The sequence below is a fragment of the Lactuca sativa genome, chromosome 7, assembly GCF_002870075.4.
Source record: "Lactuca sativa cultivar Salinas chromosome 7, Lsat_Salinas_v11, whole genome shotgun sequence".
Lineage (NCBI taxonomy): Eukaryota > Viridiplantae > Streptophyta > Magnoliopsida > Asterales > Asteraceae > Lactuca > Lactuca sativa.
In genome coordinates, this window is record NC_056629.2 from 56,731,936 (window position 1) to 56,749,992 (window position 18,057).

An 18,057-nucleotide genomic window follows, 5' to 3' on the forward strand; every position below is an offset into this window, starting at 1 on the left:
AAGTTTCTTGTAGACTCAAATGCCACGTAAGTAAAAAAGCAATTGGTTTTTGATGTTAAAATTGCTACAATCGGTAGAAAGGTGTAAGTACGTTATTATTGTAAGTAAAACAAAAAAGTACGTTGCCCATATTTATAAAAAATAAAAAGATAATATGTTACTATTTCATGTTATCTTTACTATATTATTAAACATATTGCCCATTTCTTGAAAATTAAGAGGTACAATAAATATTAATATTAAGCGTACAACAATATTAAGCTTAATGACATCGTATACGTAGTACACGGTAATACCGTATCTCCGATGTTACCCTAATCTCCTCTACAAACAACAGCCGTCATCAAACCACTAATCACTGCCACCACATGGCCACAACCTTCTAAAGACGTCGCCTCCATTTCTTCTCTGGGTTTAGGACTTTCAAGATTTCTGTACAATCTCCCTAAATTCTGTTAATCTATTCTTCTATTGTAACTCTTTTGCAGGTGTTCTGGAAGTTACCGGGTATAACGAGCGTTGACACGTCGCCGATGGAGATGCGGGAAGACGAAGCCGACGACGATCGAAGTCTGCAACCTACCTGCGTGCGACTGCTTTGCTTTCTTTTTGATTAAAATCAAGTTTGGAAATTGAGGGTTTATTGTTGTTATTAATGATTTTGGTTAGGTGGAAATTGAACCAGTACTCGAACACATCGTTGGTTCAAATCGAAGGAGTGAACACGAAAGAGGAGGTATCATGGTATCAAGGGAAACGTATGACGTACGTCTACAAAGCCAAGGTCAAGAAGAACGGATCACACTAGCGGTGCATTTGGGGGAAAGTTACCAGCCCTCATGTGAACACCCGTATTGTTCTTGCTACGATCACTTCCAATCTCCTTCCTAAATCCATGGTAATTATCACTAGCGATTGACATTTTTGTTGCATAATATTGTTTTTTAGCTCTGCGTGTTAAGAAATCATCTCAATCTGTGTTATTGTTTCTGCTTTTCAGGGTCAAGGGTCAGAGTGTTCATGTACCCAAGCAACATTTAAGGTATTATAATGATCATTTTGCTTTCAATTTTTTTTTTTTTGTTTCTTTGATTATTAGGATATACGTAGAAAGATCGATTAAACCTTTTATTGTGCATTATATCTTTGTATGAATCTTACAAAAGTTTAATTCTTTCTATGTCTTACAAATAAAAATGTAACTATCATATTCGTATGGTCATGAATTTGGATTTTGAATATGTGCTTTTCATCTATCAATAGTCTAGAGCTGAGTTAATTATAAGAACCCTTGTTTTCTGATTCTTGTGCAATGATAATTATTGATTTATGAATGCAATGTAATGCTATTGATATTTGAGTCTTTACAATGGTTTATTTTCTCTTGTTAGAAGCTTTAAACATGATACTGATTGTTAAATCTTGTTTTGGAATAATGCAGTTGGAGCAAGAAGGAAGAAAAGTCTGGTTTTCAAGTGGTTTTTGTCAACATATTGCCTGAACTTCAACTATTATGACAATAATCATTAAAATAATACTTATGTGGCGAGATAGATATAATGGTGAAAGTAGGTGATGTGTGTTGAGAGATTGAGATGCATTTTTTCTTTTTTTTCAAAACCTGGTAATCAAGAAAAGTTTTTTTTTTTTTTTTTAAAGTTTGTCTAAAAAGTATAATGGATTAATTACTAAGTGGCTAAATCGATAAAATGGTGAGGGTAACTTTCTGTATTTTTCCCTTTTATATTTTATTCGGTCAAACTTGTATTATTAGTCTTTCTTCACTCACACTCATAAATAAGCAGAGGATTATTTTACCCTAATTGTTCTATAGGAATTCAATCCAGACCCGGTGATATCAATTTATACAGCCAAGCTTGAGCATGTTGAGAAAGCACTAAGGCATGTTTATCATGTCTCGGTGAACAGGCTAAAAGGAAATGAATTGGAGCTTCTATTAGTCATCTTACCTGATAATAATGGATCCTGATACGGTATGCATTTATTCATTCTACTTATTGGTGAACCAATCAAATATGATCATTAAATATATTGACTCATTTTTCATCCCCCAAACTTTAAAGTAAAAATAAAAAAGCAATGTTCTTGTAAAAGTGCAAAAAGTAAATTACGTACAAGGTCCCCATTCATTTTGCTGTTTAAAATATTTACTCCAAATTAATGAAATACATTTTTTTTTCATGCACAGATATGTTTAGAGGTTTAAGAGGTTTAAATGGATCCCAATGATTGCAGTTTCATTACTCCAGGTACGCTCCATTTTAAATATTTTTTTTTCAGCATTTGATTATAAAAATGAAATCCCAAGGGTATTTTTGAAAATTTCTTTGTCGCCTTTTCGTTTGCTATGTACAATACATAAACTAATAGCAAGTTAAAATCTGTCTAAGTTAATAATTATTAATTAATTTGATATATTAATAATAAAAAAACGTTATATTTAATTATTTAAACATTCCAGAAAAATAGATTTAAACCAAAAAAAGCCTATTGTTACAAATTGCAATATTATCTCATATTTGAAAAAGAAAGTGGCCTCCAAAAATAAATTGGTGATATAAATATTATATACTAATCGCATTAATTATAAATGTTATAAATATAAATTGATGATTAAATTGTAATATATAAATGAGAAAAGGCGTTTGGTGTTGGAATAATGGACCAACATATATGGTCTTTATCTAATTATTTGAATAGATTCATATTATAAAATAGATTTATATTTTTCAAATTTAGCTTAATATATATTTAATATACAGTGTAATATTTCAAAAGATTACCATATAATTTTAAAGTTTTGGTCATTTCAAGGACAAGTTAAAATATATATTGATGTTATAAAAGTATAATATTATTTTATATGTTATTTTTTAATCTAAGATACAAACTACTGGAAAAATTAATGTTTTTAGATTAAATCCTAACTTGAAATATGTAAAACAAAAAGTTTCAAAAAATAAAAATATATACTCGTACTATGGATAGGGGAACTATATACACAAACCAAATAAAGTCTACCAAAATATCACATATAAACTATTTCACAAAAGCTTGAATGTGAGATCCCAGCCATTATTGTTTCTGCTGTCAACTCTATATTCCTTTTATATATATTTATTTTGTTTCCAATACAACTTACTTTGTCTATGACAATCAATAAAGCTTAAGGACAAAGAATTCCAAATGTAGGTGTTTATCTACCAGAATCGATATTCTCACATGGCCAACTTTATGTGGCGTTGTCCAAAGGAATATCACGTGTCAATATCAATGTATTAGTAAAGCCGGAAAAAAACGTTTGATAATGATGGAATCTACACATCAAACGTTGTGTACAAAGAAGTTTTATGTGACTAACAAGGTACAATCAACAACTTATTATTTTACAATTTCTTCAAATATGTATCTTAGATGCTCATTTGATGTTTAATGCAGGGCTAATAGATGAAACAACATGATTGCAGATTGATGTATTTTATATATTGGACATGTTATAAATATACAAAACTACATGATTGCAGATTGCTGTTACTTATATATTGTAAAATCAAGTATGAACTATTAGATGAAATTCCAAATGTAGACTCAACTATTGTCGTATTGTATGACTATGCCGCCAGCAAGAAACTATCCGTTGAAATGAAGTATTCGACAGAAAATAGTCTACTAAAAGGCCGCAATGAAAAGCCCACGTCTAAAGGAAACTAATCATCACATTAAAACTATCTTCCGAAAGAAACTCTTTTCCGCCCAGCGCTTAGCGCGGGTAAACGGCTAGTTATATATATATATATATATATATATATATATATATATATATATATATATATATATATATATATATATATATATATATATATATATATACTCATCCGCTTGCCCCATTCACACCGATAGATGCTTTCCACAAATCTTCTACTGCCTCTGTCTTTCAATTTCATTATTCCACAAGAAAAAGCTTTAACATCGATTGAATATTTTCATCCTTCTCACCTCTTTTGCTCTCAAAAGGTCTCAAAGATTCATCAATTTCATTCTCACGTCAATGGTTTTCAACAAACTCAGAATGATTCTCTATAGATGGAGGTATGGTTAATTTTGGATTTGAGAGACCGAGGAAGAACTGAAGTGCACATCCAAGTTTGAATAAAACATTGAATTATTTGATAAAGTATTTTATGTATTTTGTGGAACTAATATATAAAAATATTGTCTTTTATGTTAACAAAAATAATTCTTTATAAATCATCCAAAAACATGTGAGATATATGGAATCTAGTGAAGTTTTGATTGTGACATAGCGTCCTAATGCAATAATTAATCTCATGTTTTTTTTGCTATGGTTTGTTAAACATTGATTTTTTTTATTAAAATATATGTAGCCTTGCCACGATCCTCTTAAGTGTCTGAAACCATAACCAAAAACTATAAGTCAAAGCTTAGTGAGTGTGACAACCCAAAGTTATTCCGTTACATTACCCCGTTACCGTTAACGGAATATTCCACTGTATAAAAGTTCCGTTAATAAGAGGTCGTCATATAAATAAATGTTTTATTTATTTATGTTTTATTTCGTGATAGTCGTAATAAAGTAAAAGAAAACACTTAAATTACATTTCCATACTAATTTAGAAAAAGTTAGTTTTTATTATTACGACCACTAAATCGGGTGCGACCAAAAGCCCCGTATAACGGCAGTATCGGGTAGAATCCCACTGAGCCCCAACTTCAACCCCTATATAAGGGTGAGTGGAGTCCATTAGAGACTTTTTACACTCTCCCCACTCTCTCTCTCTACAACTTAAATTCGAGCTAAAAATCGTCCGTTTCGAGCCCCAAACGAGTAGGTAAACTATCCTAACTCGTTGTATAACTTATCTAGCCTACAAATTCGAGTTTAAAACATAAAATAGGGACAAAATCATGTGTTTACGGCCCAATAACACTTTTGGACCGTAAACACCATTTAATGGGGTTTTTAAGCCCCAAAACCCCTCCAAATTGCCCCTAAGGCTTAGATATGACTTTTAGGCTTACATATTCGGTCTTAGAACACCTTGAAACGAGTTTTTGAAGAGTAAACATGAGTTTACTGCCCAAGAACATGCTTGGGCCGTAAACTCCTCTTCATGGGGAGTAAACTCATGTTTGAGTGTTAGAAATGCCCTCAACACCCCCAATGGCCTTGGATTAAATCCTAGAATCAACCACCAACAAGTTGGGACTTTAAACTTAATTAAAACAACTCCATAAGGAGCTTACGGCCGTAAACCCCTCATGGAAGGGTACCTGGGCCGTAAACTCCTACAAAGGGGTTAAAAGGTGCCCCAAACTCACCCCATGACTTGTAAAAATGAGTTGAACCAATTATGCTTTACCTTTTCCCTTCAAAACAATTTATGATTGTGTGGGTGAGAGTTTACGGCCGTAAACTCATAGTTTACTGCCGTGAACTCATCAAATAACCCATATGTTTGAATTAGTCCCTTTCTATTGCCCAAGAACAAAACCTAGCATCATCCCTTAATTTGTAGTAAGCCATTTAACACTCAAAAACCTCCTCCATGAGTTTACGGCCGTAAACTCATGGGTATGGGGTGTTTAAGGCCGAAAACTCCCTAAGGAGAAGAGTAAACTCAATTCCCAAGTCCCACGCATCATTACACACCCTTAAAAGTTACTCGGGACACCCCTAACGCTTAATTAAAAGTGTTTTCGCACTTAGGAAGCGTATACTTGTTTAATTAGTATTAAATGTATTAATTGTATGTGAACATATGTTATCATATGTTAAATAGGTCACTAAGTGTGTCCAAGTCTTTACTTGACACCGAGCACCCAACCGGCACCTTTGTCGGATCCACTTACATCAGGTGAGTTCATACCCCTGAATAAACCTTTTAAATGTTTTTACATGTTTTATAGGGGGAATACAAGTTAAACATGCCAGTTATCATATCAATCACATGTGATTGATAACCCGCATGCACAAGGATTTACCACACTGTTAACTGTTTTACCGAGTATGATGCTATAAATGGCTTTCTAAAATGTTTCCACTTATTCAGATCTCTTACTTATATTGCTTTATCAATGTTTCATTTAAAACTGATTTATGAGAGTTTTCCAAAGGATTTCCAAAGGTTTTCAAACTTATTTTACAACAGAATACCCTGTCGTGATTTTCTCAAGAATAAAGGTTTTCTTCCATGTTTTAATACTCCTTCTTAGTTAAAGTTCCTACTTGATAACGCTTTCACTTTGTGATGCGTTTATACCTGTTATTACCTATACTTCGCTTATACTTGTGATAGCTTATACATGTTAGACGCTCTTACTTCACTTGTTGTCACTTCCACTTCGTGATACACTTATATCAGTTAACGCTTATACTTCACGATCTGGTTATTCCACACTGTACGGTTATACATCACGATTTGGTTATTTCACACTGTTCGGTTATTTATCACGATACGATTAATCCACACTGTACACGTATACTTCACGATCCGGTTATTCCATACGATTCGGTTATACTTCACGATATGATTCCACTTGTTACACACTCAAGCGTAGTTAGATGTATGCCTGTGCTTGTTTAGATGCATATAAGTAATGATTGAAGGACTTAGGAAGGCTGGTCCGCCCTATTTCCTTTTCTTCGTTGAGATGTGGTCTGGTGGGATCGGATGTCCATCTGAAGGTCGTTTGATTCATTAGTTATATATTATGTACACAAGCATAGACATATGGGTTTACTTTAGTCAGTTCAGTTATGAGTCTCTACCCCTAGTTCAACACTGTATTGGAAACACACTACCTACTATTTGGGATGCATCTTCGGGACACGGCCTTCTCCGTCGTCTAGTTGGTAACCAGAGTCTCCTATAGGGAGAGCGGACATTGTGTGTATAGATCTATACGGGATTGACACCCCCGCACCCTGACTGCTAGCTACAGTCCACGGCCTACCAAGCCAAGGGGTGACAAATGCCATATTCTCTAGACGCTTGTAGGGCGTCAGGTACTCTAGTGTCGGTTAGTATGGTTACGAGTATCCCAGGTTACCTTATAATTCATGGCCTTAAGGTAATGGTTTTTCGCCAGCAATTTACACTGTATGCTGGAACCCACTCTCGGAGTCACACTGTTTTAGACCTTGCTAGACGTATCATTCAGTTGATACTGTCTGGGGTCTGTGTTCACTATTTTAAACCTTACTAGCTGTACCTTCCATTTGGTACCGCCTGGGGTCTGTGTGTCTTTCTGTTAGACTGAGTCAGGCGTGTCGTTCATTCGATACTCTCCTGGAGTCTATGATTCCTTTTGCCTTAGTCAGCAGTCCTCACTGCTGAGGCATATGTTATTTTCCCTGATATTCTCGGACTTTCTTAAAAAGCAAATCACGTATTTTGAAAATGAAAATGTATAAGGGAAAACTACTTTTTACCACATAACTCTAACCAGTCTTGGTAGAGGACTGCATTTTAAATAGAAAATATAGGATTTTCTGGAAAGGACACTATTTCACTGTATACTTGAAAACTACTACTTATATAAAGTTATTTGAATAAAATGTCACTAAATGCTTATGAACTCACCAGCATTTGTAAAAATGTTGATACTCGCTTTTCAAATAACTTGTATTCTCAGGTCAGCATTAGACAGGTACATCCCCGAAGCTGTTGATGAAGATAGCTTAGTACCATGTTGTACTTACTTATATTTACTTGTATTACTTTGATGTATTGTAATGTAAACCATGTAAAACTATTACTAATAATGCAATGTTTTGTTGTACTTTGATTACTATAATGCATGTGTTGTGATACTTGACATGACGTCATCCACCCTAGAACGTTTCCGCCGTTCCGGTTTTGGGGTGTGACAGTGAGTTCCCCAAAGTACCACCACACAATGCACATATCATATACAAACAAGCATTATGGGTCCAATCAGTCATCGGACTGGAGTACCCACAGGTCTACAGTCGTCAGGCTGGATTAGCCCTGGCCCAATTTGTCATCGAACTGGAATGCCAACATACAACAGGTCCACTCAATCATCAGACTGGAATACCAATATACAACGGGTGCATTCAGTCATCAGACTAGAATACCCTCAGCTCCACTCAGTTATCGGACTGGAATACCCCTGGTCTGTTGACTCACCCACATAGCAGTAAAGTCTCAACCCAACACAATATGTCAACATATAACAAAAAACAAACATATTCAACAAACAAACAATCATGCAGCCATAAATCACAGGTAGTGCTACATATATACCGGTTTATGCATATCAACAACTATCATATAATCATACAGATCTATCTCATACTCAACATATCATAGATCAAGGTATAGCAGGATATCAATCCAATAGGTCGGTCTTGGTGCCTTCGACCCGTAAGTACAATGAGAAAAACTCACCTCACAATCTGACGAATAGCTTATCAATACTCTACTCCCAAATATCGGGTGTAACATCCCCCTCTGGCACGTAAGGGGGTCACCCATCCCGGTACTACTCCCGCCCGAGCACGCTTAACTGCAGAGTTCTTATGGGATCTGCTGCCCTCACGGCTTTCAAACGCGTTGTGACAAGGAAGGTATCCACACCCTTATAAGGAGTGTTTAGTTCTCCTTCCAAGCCGATGTGGGATCAGGTCTAACCCACCTTCACCCCCCATTATAGGGTTCGACGTCCCCGTCGAACACATCGACCCGTGCCCTAGCTCTGATACCATTTGTAACATCCCCCTCTGGCACGTATCACAATATTGTCCGCTTTGGGCCACTCAGCACGAGGACTTCCCAGGGGGTCACCCATCCCGGTACTACTCCCGCCCGAGCACGCTTAACTGCAGAGTTCTTATGGGATCTGTTGTCCTCACGGCTTTAAAACATCCCCCTCTGGCACGTAAGGGGGTCACCCATCCCGGTACTACTCCCGCCCGAGCACGCTTAACTGTAGAGTTCTTATGGGATCTGCTGCCCTCACGGCTTTCAAACGCGTTGTGACAAGGAAGGTATCCACACCCTTATAAGGAGTGTTTAGTTCTCCTTCCAAGCCGATGTGGGATCAGGTCTAACCCACCTTCACCCCCCATTATAGGGTTCGACGTCCCCGTCGAACACATCGACCCGTGCCCTAGCTCTGATACCATTTGTAACATCCCCCTCTGGCACGTATCACAATATTGTCCGCTTTGGGCCACTCAGCACGAGGACTTCCCACGGGGTCACCCATCCCGGTACTACTCCCGCCCGAGCACACTTAACTGCAGAGTTCTTATGGGATCTGTTGTCCTCACGGCTTTAAAACGCGTTGTGACAAGGAAGGTATCCACACCCTTATAAGGAGTGTTTAGTTCTCCTTCCAAGCCGATGTGGGATCAGGTCTAACCCACCTAATTGTAACGCCCGGGTTTCACGGCTAAGCATTTTTGTCAATGTAATAGTCTAGGTCAACTATTGTAACTCTTTTTGAAATAATAAAAATGAAATATTTGAGTATTATGTGAATTATGTATGTTATGTGTTTATTATTTAATTATAAATGTATAATTAATAGAGAATAAAAATAAGCGTCAAAATTAAAGTGTGAGATTAGCCCGATATCTCTACATAAAGTTGTAGAATATGTCTCAAGGTTTCCGTACATATAAGGAACGCCGAAATCCGAGTTATAACGAAGAAGTTATGACCCGTCGAAGTTTTGCGACAGAACCGACACGATACCGGGAAGCGTAAATAGTGAATTTAAGATAGAGCGAGATTTAGCCTTAGCGATCTAAACTAAAGTCATAGAATATGTTAAACTAAGAACATCGATAAAAAGAACGCCCAAATCTGACTTCGTATGAAGAAGTTATGATTTTTCGAAGTTTCGGAATAGCAGTGTACAGCCCGAAATTCGAATATTAGATCGAGTGATTTTTAGCCGACACAACCTAAACGAGAATCGAAGATCTCGTTATTAGTAGCGTAACGATAAAAAGACAGACGAAAATGGACATCGAATAAAGAAGTTATGAGATTTTAATGGACCAATCATGTCCCGGCCTGTTAAAAATATAACTTCAAAGCTAAAGTCAAGATTAGCCGACGGAGTCTAAACGAAAGTTGTAGAGTACGTCTCCACCTACGCGTGGATATAAAGAACGTCAAAAACGGAGTTCGTATGAACGAGTTACAAATTATAATAGCATATTTACATATTAAAATAAAGTATAAATCATGTATACGTACACATATATATACATATGTATATATCATTAGAAAGGTATCGACGATGCGGTCATTATAAGACTAATGTTGAGTTCTTTCGACGTTAGTTTAGTACAAATATCATTAAATCCATTTAAAATAGTATTATAGAGGGGTATTTAGTTGTTTATATAACTAAAAGGTCATTAAGTAATTATGGAGGGTAGTTTTTGAAAATTCAATTAGTATAAATAAGAGTCTTGGGCTCTGATATTTCTTGCACTATTCTCTTGATTCAAGAGTTTTTCTCTGCTTATCCCCCGAGCATTTCGGTCCCTCGTGATTCGACTTCTCTTTCTGTAGTTTAGTATAGTAAGGTGAGCGCTGAAGCGTTACACGTATCTTTCTTAGAAAGATTCAGCGACGAAGTTCTGCCCCTGCAGAGCCCGACTCCTAGCTAAAACCCCCTTGTAAGTAAGTTATGCTTACCTTATTTTAATATAGCTTATATTTAAAATTAATATTGTTATTATGAACTTATAATAAATATTTGAGCTATTATTATAACTTATATAAGTGTCGTTATAATATTTTTTTTAACTACTCGCGGTACGGGGAATCTGGTTTAAAGGGCCGCATAGGGTTGTTGGATTTCAGAAGTGTTATATGCCAAAATGGTCCTGCCCTCCGGTGTTTTATGTCTGGCCCCTGTCTGTACATAATGGTTGGAAAATATTGTTTAACGCTTATATAATAATAATAATAATAATAATAATAATAATAATAATAATAATAATAATAATACTAAGACTAATAGTTGGTCACGGTAAATATTAAACTAAAATTTAGCGATAATAATGCTAGGTTTCGTCGAAGGAAAATAGAATCGTTAGAAGCAAGCGCTGCCCGATTTTGGAATCATCACTTTAACAAGTGAGTGCATAGTTACTTTCAGCTTACACATAGATATGAAGCATTTTATATAAATTACGTGCTATGTGTGCATATTATCTGAATACTTGCTATCTATGCTGGATGAACGTTTTATACATGTTTTCAATGATTTAAACTGTATATGTATTTTATATCTACAAAATGTGTTGGGTAAAACATGGGTAGATGTAATAGTTGCTGTGTGACAAGATAAAACGATGAGAGGCCTCGTTATAGATGTTATTGATGATCCAGTCATCTAGCAGACTATAGATGATGACCACGGACTATTCTAGACAGTCCAATGGAACACTAGCAAGCTCGCAACGTATAGGTGTTTATTCGAACTGTGTGTTTATTTGAACTGTGTGCTCACCAGATGTACTTCATCCCCCACATGGTTGCCTTAAGGACATTTATTGCTAAGGAATCCCCTTAGCAGTAGTGTCCGTCCCGATGATAATCCTTAGGATAGGTCCCTTATGATAGATGCTTAGGGACGTAATGTGAGGATAACGGGAACGGGTAATCGGGTTTGTTTAATTTAATGAAGTTAATAAACTTATTTATTGTGGGTTGAAAACCCTATGTGCTCACCAGGCTCCCAAGCCTGACCCACTCAGTTTTATGTATTACAGGTAGTGGCGCTTGAGCATAGTTATGATGTTTGGACGAGGGATTACGGATATAGGCCTGTAGATATGAAATAATGTAGTAAGGCTTATATTGTACTGTTTATGCTTTTAATCTGTACGAACATGACATCCCAAGTCTTTTAATGAAATACATTTCTATGGAAATGCTTTTGATAAATTTTTATCATATTTTGTTTTGGGACAAATTCCGCAACACTTTTATTTGAAATGTTACTCTGATTTTTAAACAAAGCATAAACAAACCGGTCTTTTCTGGCCGTGATTTTGGGGATGTCACATCGGGTCAACCCAAATCCTAAATTTCAAAACATTATCCATTAATAATATTTTCCCCAAAATGCCCTTGGTCAAACTTGGTCAACGGTCACAAGTCAAGTCAACACCTAGTCGAGTCACCCAGTCGAGCCAACCCGACCGAGTCGACCCAGTCAAGTATGTTAGGCGTACTCCTCTGTATGTGGGGTGTACTCGGTGGTAGACCAAACTATGGGACACTAACTGCATATGCTCAACATATCACTTGGTACGCCTAGCGTACGCGCCATGTTCAACCCTTTTCCCTATTAAGAGCTTAATACTCCAAATTTTTACGTCCCAAGTCAGATCCAAAGCCAAAATACCCTCAAGAGTCATAAAATTTCCAACTTTATGACATTGCATGCCCATTAAGTGCTTAATACACAAAATCTCAACATCTTAATACATTAAGACCTTCTATAGCATGCATGGAGCAAAACTAACCATCAAGACCACATTTTTATGACTTAAGACCCCTCCGAAGGTCTGAAAGGACGACTTATTGGGTCAAGAACATGTCATGCTCAAGAATCACCATATTTTGGACAAAAAGTGTCTTAAAGGAAGAAATGTCTAAATCTATAAGATTTAACAAGAAGATAATCTCAGATCCAATATGTTTCCAAGCTCCAAGCTCTTCTCACTACCTTCTTCTTCTTCAAGAACACATCCAAAACACTCCAATGGGCTCAAATGCACTTTTCTCACTTAGGTTTTGCTTGGGGTCGTTTTTCACATAGGGAGACTGATGAATTAATGAGAATTGAGGCTATAATGGTGTTTATGTATGGAACAAACCCTAAAAATTAGGGTTTGCACTTTCTTCACGTACGCCCGCGTACAAGGTGTATGCCTAACATACACAACGTGCGCTCAACATACGAATCCTGTTCAAAATTATTATATTGCCACTGTGGGCCAATCTAGTAACTTTCCTCAAACCTAAGGGCCAAAATGCAGTATTATTCAAACATAGGGTTGAAATTGAAATTTTCTTGACATCGGGGTGTTACAGATAGGTTTTTTTACAGAGAAAGAGGAGGAAAAGATAAATTTATTTAGAGAGAAATAGGGAAAGGTGGTATCTTTTAGGGTTAGGGTGAGGCTGAGACGGAGTTATTTTTAATGAATATTAGTTTATTGTAAAATTAATAAGAAATAAAAATTAATAAATAATCAAATTAGGGTAAAGGAGTAACTTCATGTCAATTTTGAAAAAAAATAAACCTACAATGACAACTATGCAAGAAAATAAAACCACCAGACGTTTTAATATTTGTTATCATCATGCTAGTTCTCATGAACCAAACGAACCAATTGTGTAATTTTATCAAAATAAAGAGAAAATTAGAAAAATAACATAGTTTTTTAATGACTTAGCCAAAAATAGTCATCAGAACCATAGATGAAACTAAAACGTCTACAGTTTCGTTAACTTATATGTGGTTTCATCAACTCGTCTGCGGTTTTGTCATTTGACATGGTAACTTGTCGACGGTTTCATCACATGGGTTGCAGTATCATGGCCTACGTGCGCATTTCTTGGTCCACTAATCCAATATATTTAAACCCTAAAAAAATCTAACTCATTTTTCACATTAAGGATACGAGAATTCTTTCTTTGATGACGGAAAGAAGAAGTTCCAAAAATAAATATTTTGAGTGATCTTATAGATAGTTTTGTATCATACATTGAAATTTAGAAGTAATGTATAAGCACTTTTCGAAAATCAAAATAAAAAAAAACGAAACCGTAGATGACATGACCATCTGTAATGGTACATGTCTTTAATGCATAGATGGTGCATCAATGACTTGTATATTTGCAGACGACTTGATAAAAAACCGTAGATAGCTATATGTCATCTAAGATTTTTTGACTCATCTATGTTTTCGTTGGCTATTTTTGGATTTTTTGTTTTCGTTGGCTATTTTTGGATAAATCGTAACTTTTTGCCATTTTTGCTAAGTCATAAATAAATAGGCTATTTTTGTAAAATTTTCAAAAATAAACGATCAAAAGGTAGGGGTATGAATGTCAATTCACAATAGGTGGTGATCAGCTTTTATGTGGAAATTCATAATTGCACACCACATTTTCGTTGTTTCCACGCTATATTTAATTATTTATCTCCGTCCCAACGATTTCTGCTGAAGCGCATTCAACGACAGAAAAATTCGGAAGTCGACCGAGAGAGATCGAGAGATAATCGGATAACATGTCGTGGCAAGCTTACGTCGATGACCACTTGATGTGCGAGATCGAAGGCAACCACCTCTCTGCTGCCGCTATCCTCGGCCATGACGGCAGCATCTGGGCTCAATCCGCCAATTTCCCTCAGGTTCATTTCCAATCCACCAATTTATGTATAATTTTCATTATTCTTCAATTCATTTGCTCATTACATAAGTTTTACTTCAATTGATTTGCTCGATCACAAAAACTATGCGGATCTGATCCATATCGATACTGCCTAAATCTGAATTTAGATTTGTTGAGTTTTCCGTGTTTAATCGTTGTGTTTTGAGCGGCTAATTCATTTATCTGATTTACCGATCGTTGATGCGTTGGTTACAATCGTTTTATAGTGTCGATTTCTGAAGTTTCAAGTCCTTTCATTCAGATTCGTCGAGTTTTTCGAGTTCAATCGATTTGTTTCAAATAGTTGAGTTGTTGATCTGGCTTCGCGATCCATGATGCGATGGCTGCAATCGCTTTGTAGTTTCAGTTTCTAGTACTATAAGTTGTTCATTGCTGTTAGGGCATACATGGTCGATCTTTGCAATCTACTGCTCAACTTGTACATGATAGCTTCTTTTGAGCTTTCGAATAACTAAATTTGGACCTAGTTTTTATTCACTGATCCATGGATAGATATAAACCTGACTTTAACAATTGATCTCTGAAGGATATAAAGGTTCTAGATCTGAGTAAGTTTTAATGAAAAAGAAAATACTCACTGTTTCTTTTTGTCTACCAAATCAACCAATACTCTTGAATCTTGAGTGCAATTCATAAGCTTATTTCTTCCTTTTTAACTCCAGATCTTTGTTTGTTGAACTGAATCACTGATAATCTATCTCTTTGGATGATGAAACAAACAGGTGAAGCCAGAGGAAGTAACTGGTATCATCAATGACTTCAATGAGCCTGGCACACTTGCTCCAACTGGATTACACATTGGTGGGACCAAGTATATGGTGATTCAAGGTGAATCAGGAGTTGTTATTCGAGGCAAAAAGGTGATCAAATCTTTTTTATAGAGTCACAAATGTTAGGTCATAATTTTTGTCTCTATTAAATGGTTGTGATTCCAACTCTGATTCCGATTCCAGGGACCAGGAGGGGTTACAATTAAGAAGACCGGAATGGCTTTGATCATTGGGATCTATGATGAGCCAATGACTCCAGGTCAATGCAACTTGATTGTTGAAAGGCTTGGTGATTACCTTGTGGATCAGGGTTTCTAGATTGCTTTGGTATGTTTTAATTTTTATTATTTCAATTTCTTCAGGATGATTATTTTTATTTTATTATTATTATTGCTTTTTGTTAATGTGACTAACGATGGTAATTACAGGAGGGAAATGATACGTGAGTAACTAAGGTGTGACAGTATATGAAGACTGATTAAACTTCTAGTGGTGTTACCCTCATCATGATTTAAGTGTGATACTTGTTTTGGTGGATTTTTTTTTTTTTTTTTTTTTTGAATGTACTATTATTATAATCTCATATTTTTGTTTGTTTTCTATGCTTTTATTAGTTTATTCCCCTTATTATTATTTTTTTCACCATTCCACAAGTCAATTTAGTTAAATACTTTGTCTTAAAAGGTGATATAAACATTAAACAAACCATCTGCATTTGGAAAGATATAACATACCTTAGCATCAACTTCCAAATCTATCTTTATTGACACCAAATAAGAAAACCCAGAAAATTTTATATCTAAGGCTAAATATAAACTATAGTTCCAAATCTTAGGTCTGAAGTGTTAAGTTTCGTTATTGATTGTCTGCTGTAAATCTTCAACAAAGAACTATGAAAAAAGTGATGAAGTTATTTTGGATGTCTTTGAGTTATTTTTGAATCTCTTTTATAAAGAAAATTGCATATAGTGTATTGGGCTTTTAAAGTGGGCCTACATTTATATGGGCCTATTGCACTGTCTATGATGCGAAACTCGAAAATGGGCAAAAACATGTAGGAATGGCAACGGGGCTGGTTCGGGGCGGGGCGGGGCGGCATATCCCATACCCGAACCCGATATTTATATTTGTCCCCGAACCCGACCTGAAACCCGACGGGTTTCTTATCGGGGCGCCCCGTCGGGGCTAAAAATATCCCCCGAACCCGACCCGAAACCCGAAACCCGATATAGACCCGAAACCCGACCCGAAAATGGTGGCAAAAAAAAATTAGGAAAACTACAATGAAACAATTGAGAAATTAAAACCTTACAAATGCTTAAAATACAAATAAGTTCTTAACATAAGTGAACCAAATAGAAATTACTAAAGTCTAATATCGTAACTAAATTCATCACAATAGTGAAAAATTGGGAATACGTGATGGGATTGAAGGTTAGAGTCTTCGGGTGGCTGAAATGGGTTAGAGGGATGAAATCTCATTTTATATATATATATATATATATATATATATATATATATATATATATATATATATATATATATATATATATATAATTTTTCGGGTCGGGGCGGGTCGGGGCATGCATACCCCACTCCTTGACCCGAACCCGAACAAAAAACCCGATAATGACCCGAAACCCGATAAGAGTGACCCGACCCGCCCCAAAATCTTCGGGATTCGGGTTTTCTCGTCGGGTTCGGGTTTTTTTGTCATCCCTAAAAACATGTAATGTAATTAGAAATAGATAAATCAATTATGTTTCACTTCAGATCCAGAAGAGGGACGAAAGGGAAGGGGTTGGTTGTGGATAGGGATGAGCATTAGAACCGAACCGGAACCGAAACCGGAATTGGTAACAAGGTCCGGTTACCGGTTCTTAATTTTTATGAAAACCGGTCCCGGTTCTAAAAATCGGAACCGGTTTGACATTTTTTTCGTTTTTTAAAATATGCATAACTCACTCATATGAAGTCAGAATTATTTGATTCTTTTTTCCAACATGTAATTTGGAGTTTGTAGTTCATTTTTTACTGTACAAACATATGTTTTGGTTAGATATTGAATCAGACACATGCCTCAAAAGAAAGAATATCGATGCTGCGTAACATTTTTTTTTTTTTTGAATCTGTCATATTTTTTTAAATGAGCATAACTCATTCATATGACGTCAGAATTACTTAATTTTAAACTATAAAAACACATATTTTGGTTAGATATTGAATCATTTATAGACCTCCGAAGACAACATATCAATGTTGCGTATTTTCTGTTTCAGCATTTGTTTTTTGAAATCTGTCCCGCTTTTAAAATGTCCATAACTCACAAATATGAAGTTGAAATTACTTGATTCTTTTTTCATCATGTAATTTAGTGTTTGTACTTCAATTTAGAATGTAAAAAATCATAATTTTGTTAAATATTGAATCATTTACAAGCTCCAGAAGATAACATATCATCTATAATATTTTGAATCGGTTCTATTTTGAAAAATAACCGAAAAACTGGGACCGGAACTGGAACGGGCGCTAGAACCAGCGGTCCGGTTCCCGACTCTTTATAATATACGAAAACCGGTTCCAGTTCCGAACCGGTCCGACCCTTAATAACATAATTAGTAAAATGATAAAATAAATAAATAAAAAGGTATCATATTACTATGATATGTCGGCAAGAGGACATTGGATTCACGCAAATGTCAAACAATTTGACTTGATGTTTTTCCCTTAGGTTGGAGGAATGAAAGACTGTTTTTGTTCAAACGTCTTCTAAAATTGCCTTA

General features: G+C 35.7%; 1 protein-coding gene and 1 long non-coding RNA gene across 4 annotated transcripts; both read left to right on the forward strand.

Moving 5' to 3' along the window:
- The first annotated feature begins 283 nt into the window (after positions 1-283).
- Positions 284-3,624, forward strand: LOC111883755 (uncharacterized). Of its 3 annotated transcripts, XR_002847521.3 has the most exons (8): positions 284-587; positions 670-898; positions 1,001-1,042; positions 1,442-1,568; positions 1,835-1,994; positions 2,210-2,270; positions 3,214-3,385; positions 3,460-3,624. It is a non-coding gene; the product is annotated as an uncharacterized LOC111883755 (long non-coding RNA). The 3 variants fall into 3 exon arrangements; XR_002847522.3 differs by having other exon boundaries at positions 284-570; positions 1,442-1,994; XR_002847520.3 differs by having other exon boundaries at positions 285-587; positions 1,442-1,994.
- Positions 3,625-14,218: 10,594 nt separating this feature from the next.
- Positions 14,219-15,874, forward strand: LOC111883871 (profilin). Its single transcript, XM_023880199.3, has 4 exons — positions 14,219-14,463; positions 15,227-15,364; positions 15,458-15,601; positions 15,703-15,874. Exons 1-3 carry the CDS (start codon positions 14,341-14,343, stop codon positions 15,590-15,592), a joined length of 396 nt encoding a protein of 131 aa, XP_023735967.1. The 5' UTR covers positions 14,219-14,340; the 3' UTR covers positions 15,593-15,601; positions 15,703-15,874.
- The last annotated feature ends 2,183 nt before the right edge of the window (positions 15,875-18,057 follow it).

Excerpts from the sequence above, each read along its gene's own strand:
- LOC111883871 (XM_023880199.3), top strand. The coding sequence starts at position 14,341 with ATGTCGTGGCAAGCTTACGTCGATGACCACTTGATGTGCGAGATCGAA. Across the intron at positions 14,464-15,226 it reads AATCCGCCAATTTCCCTCAG|GTGAAGCCAGAGGAAGTAAC; the intron begins GTTCATTTCCAA and ends TGAAACAAACAG. Across the intron at positions 15,365-15,457 it reads TTGTTATTCGAGGCAAAAAG|GGACCAGGAGGGGTTACAAT; the intron begins GTGATCAAATCT and ends TTCCGATTCCAG.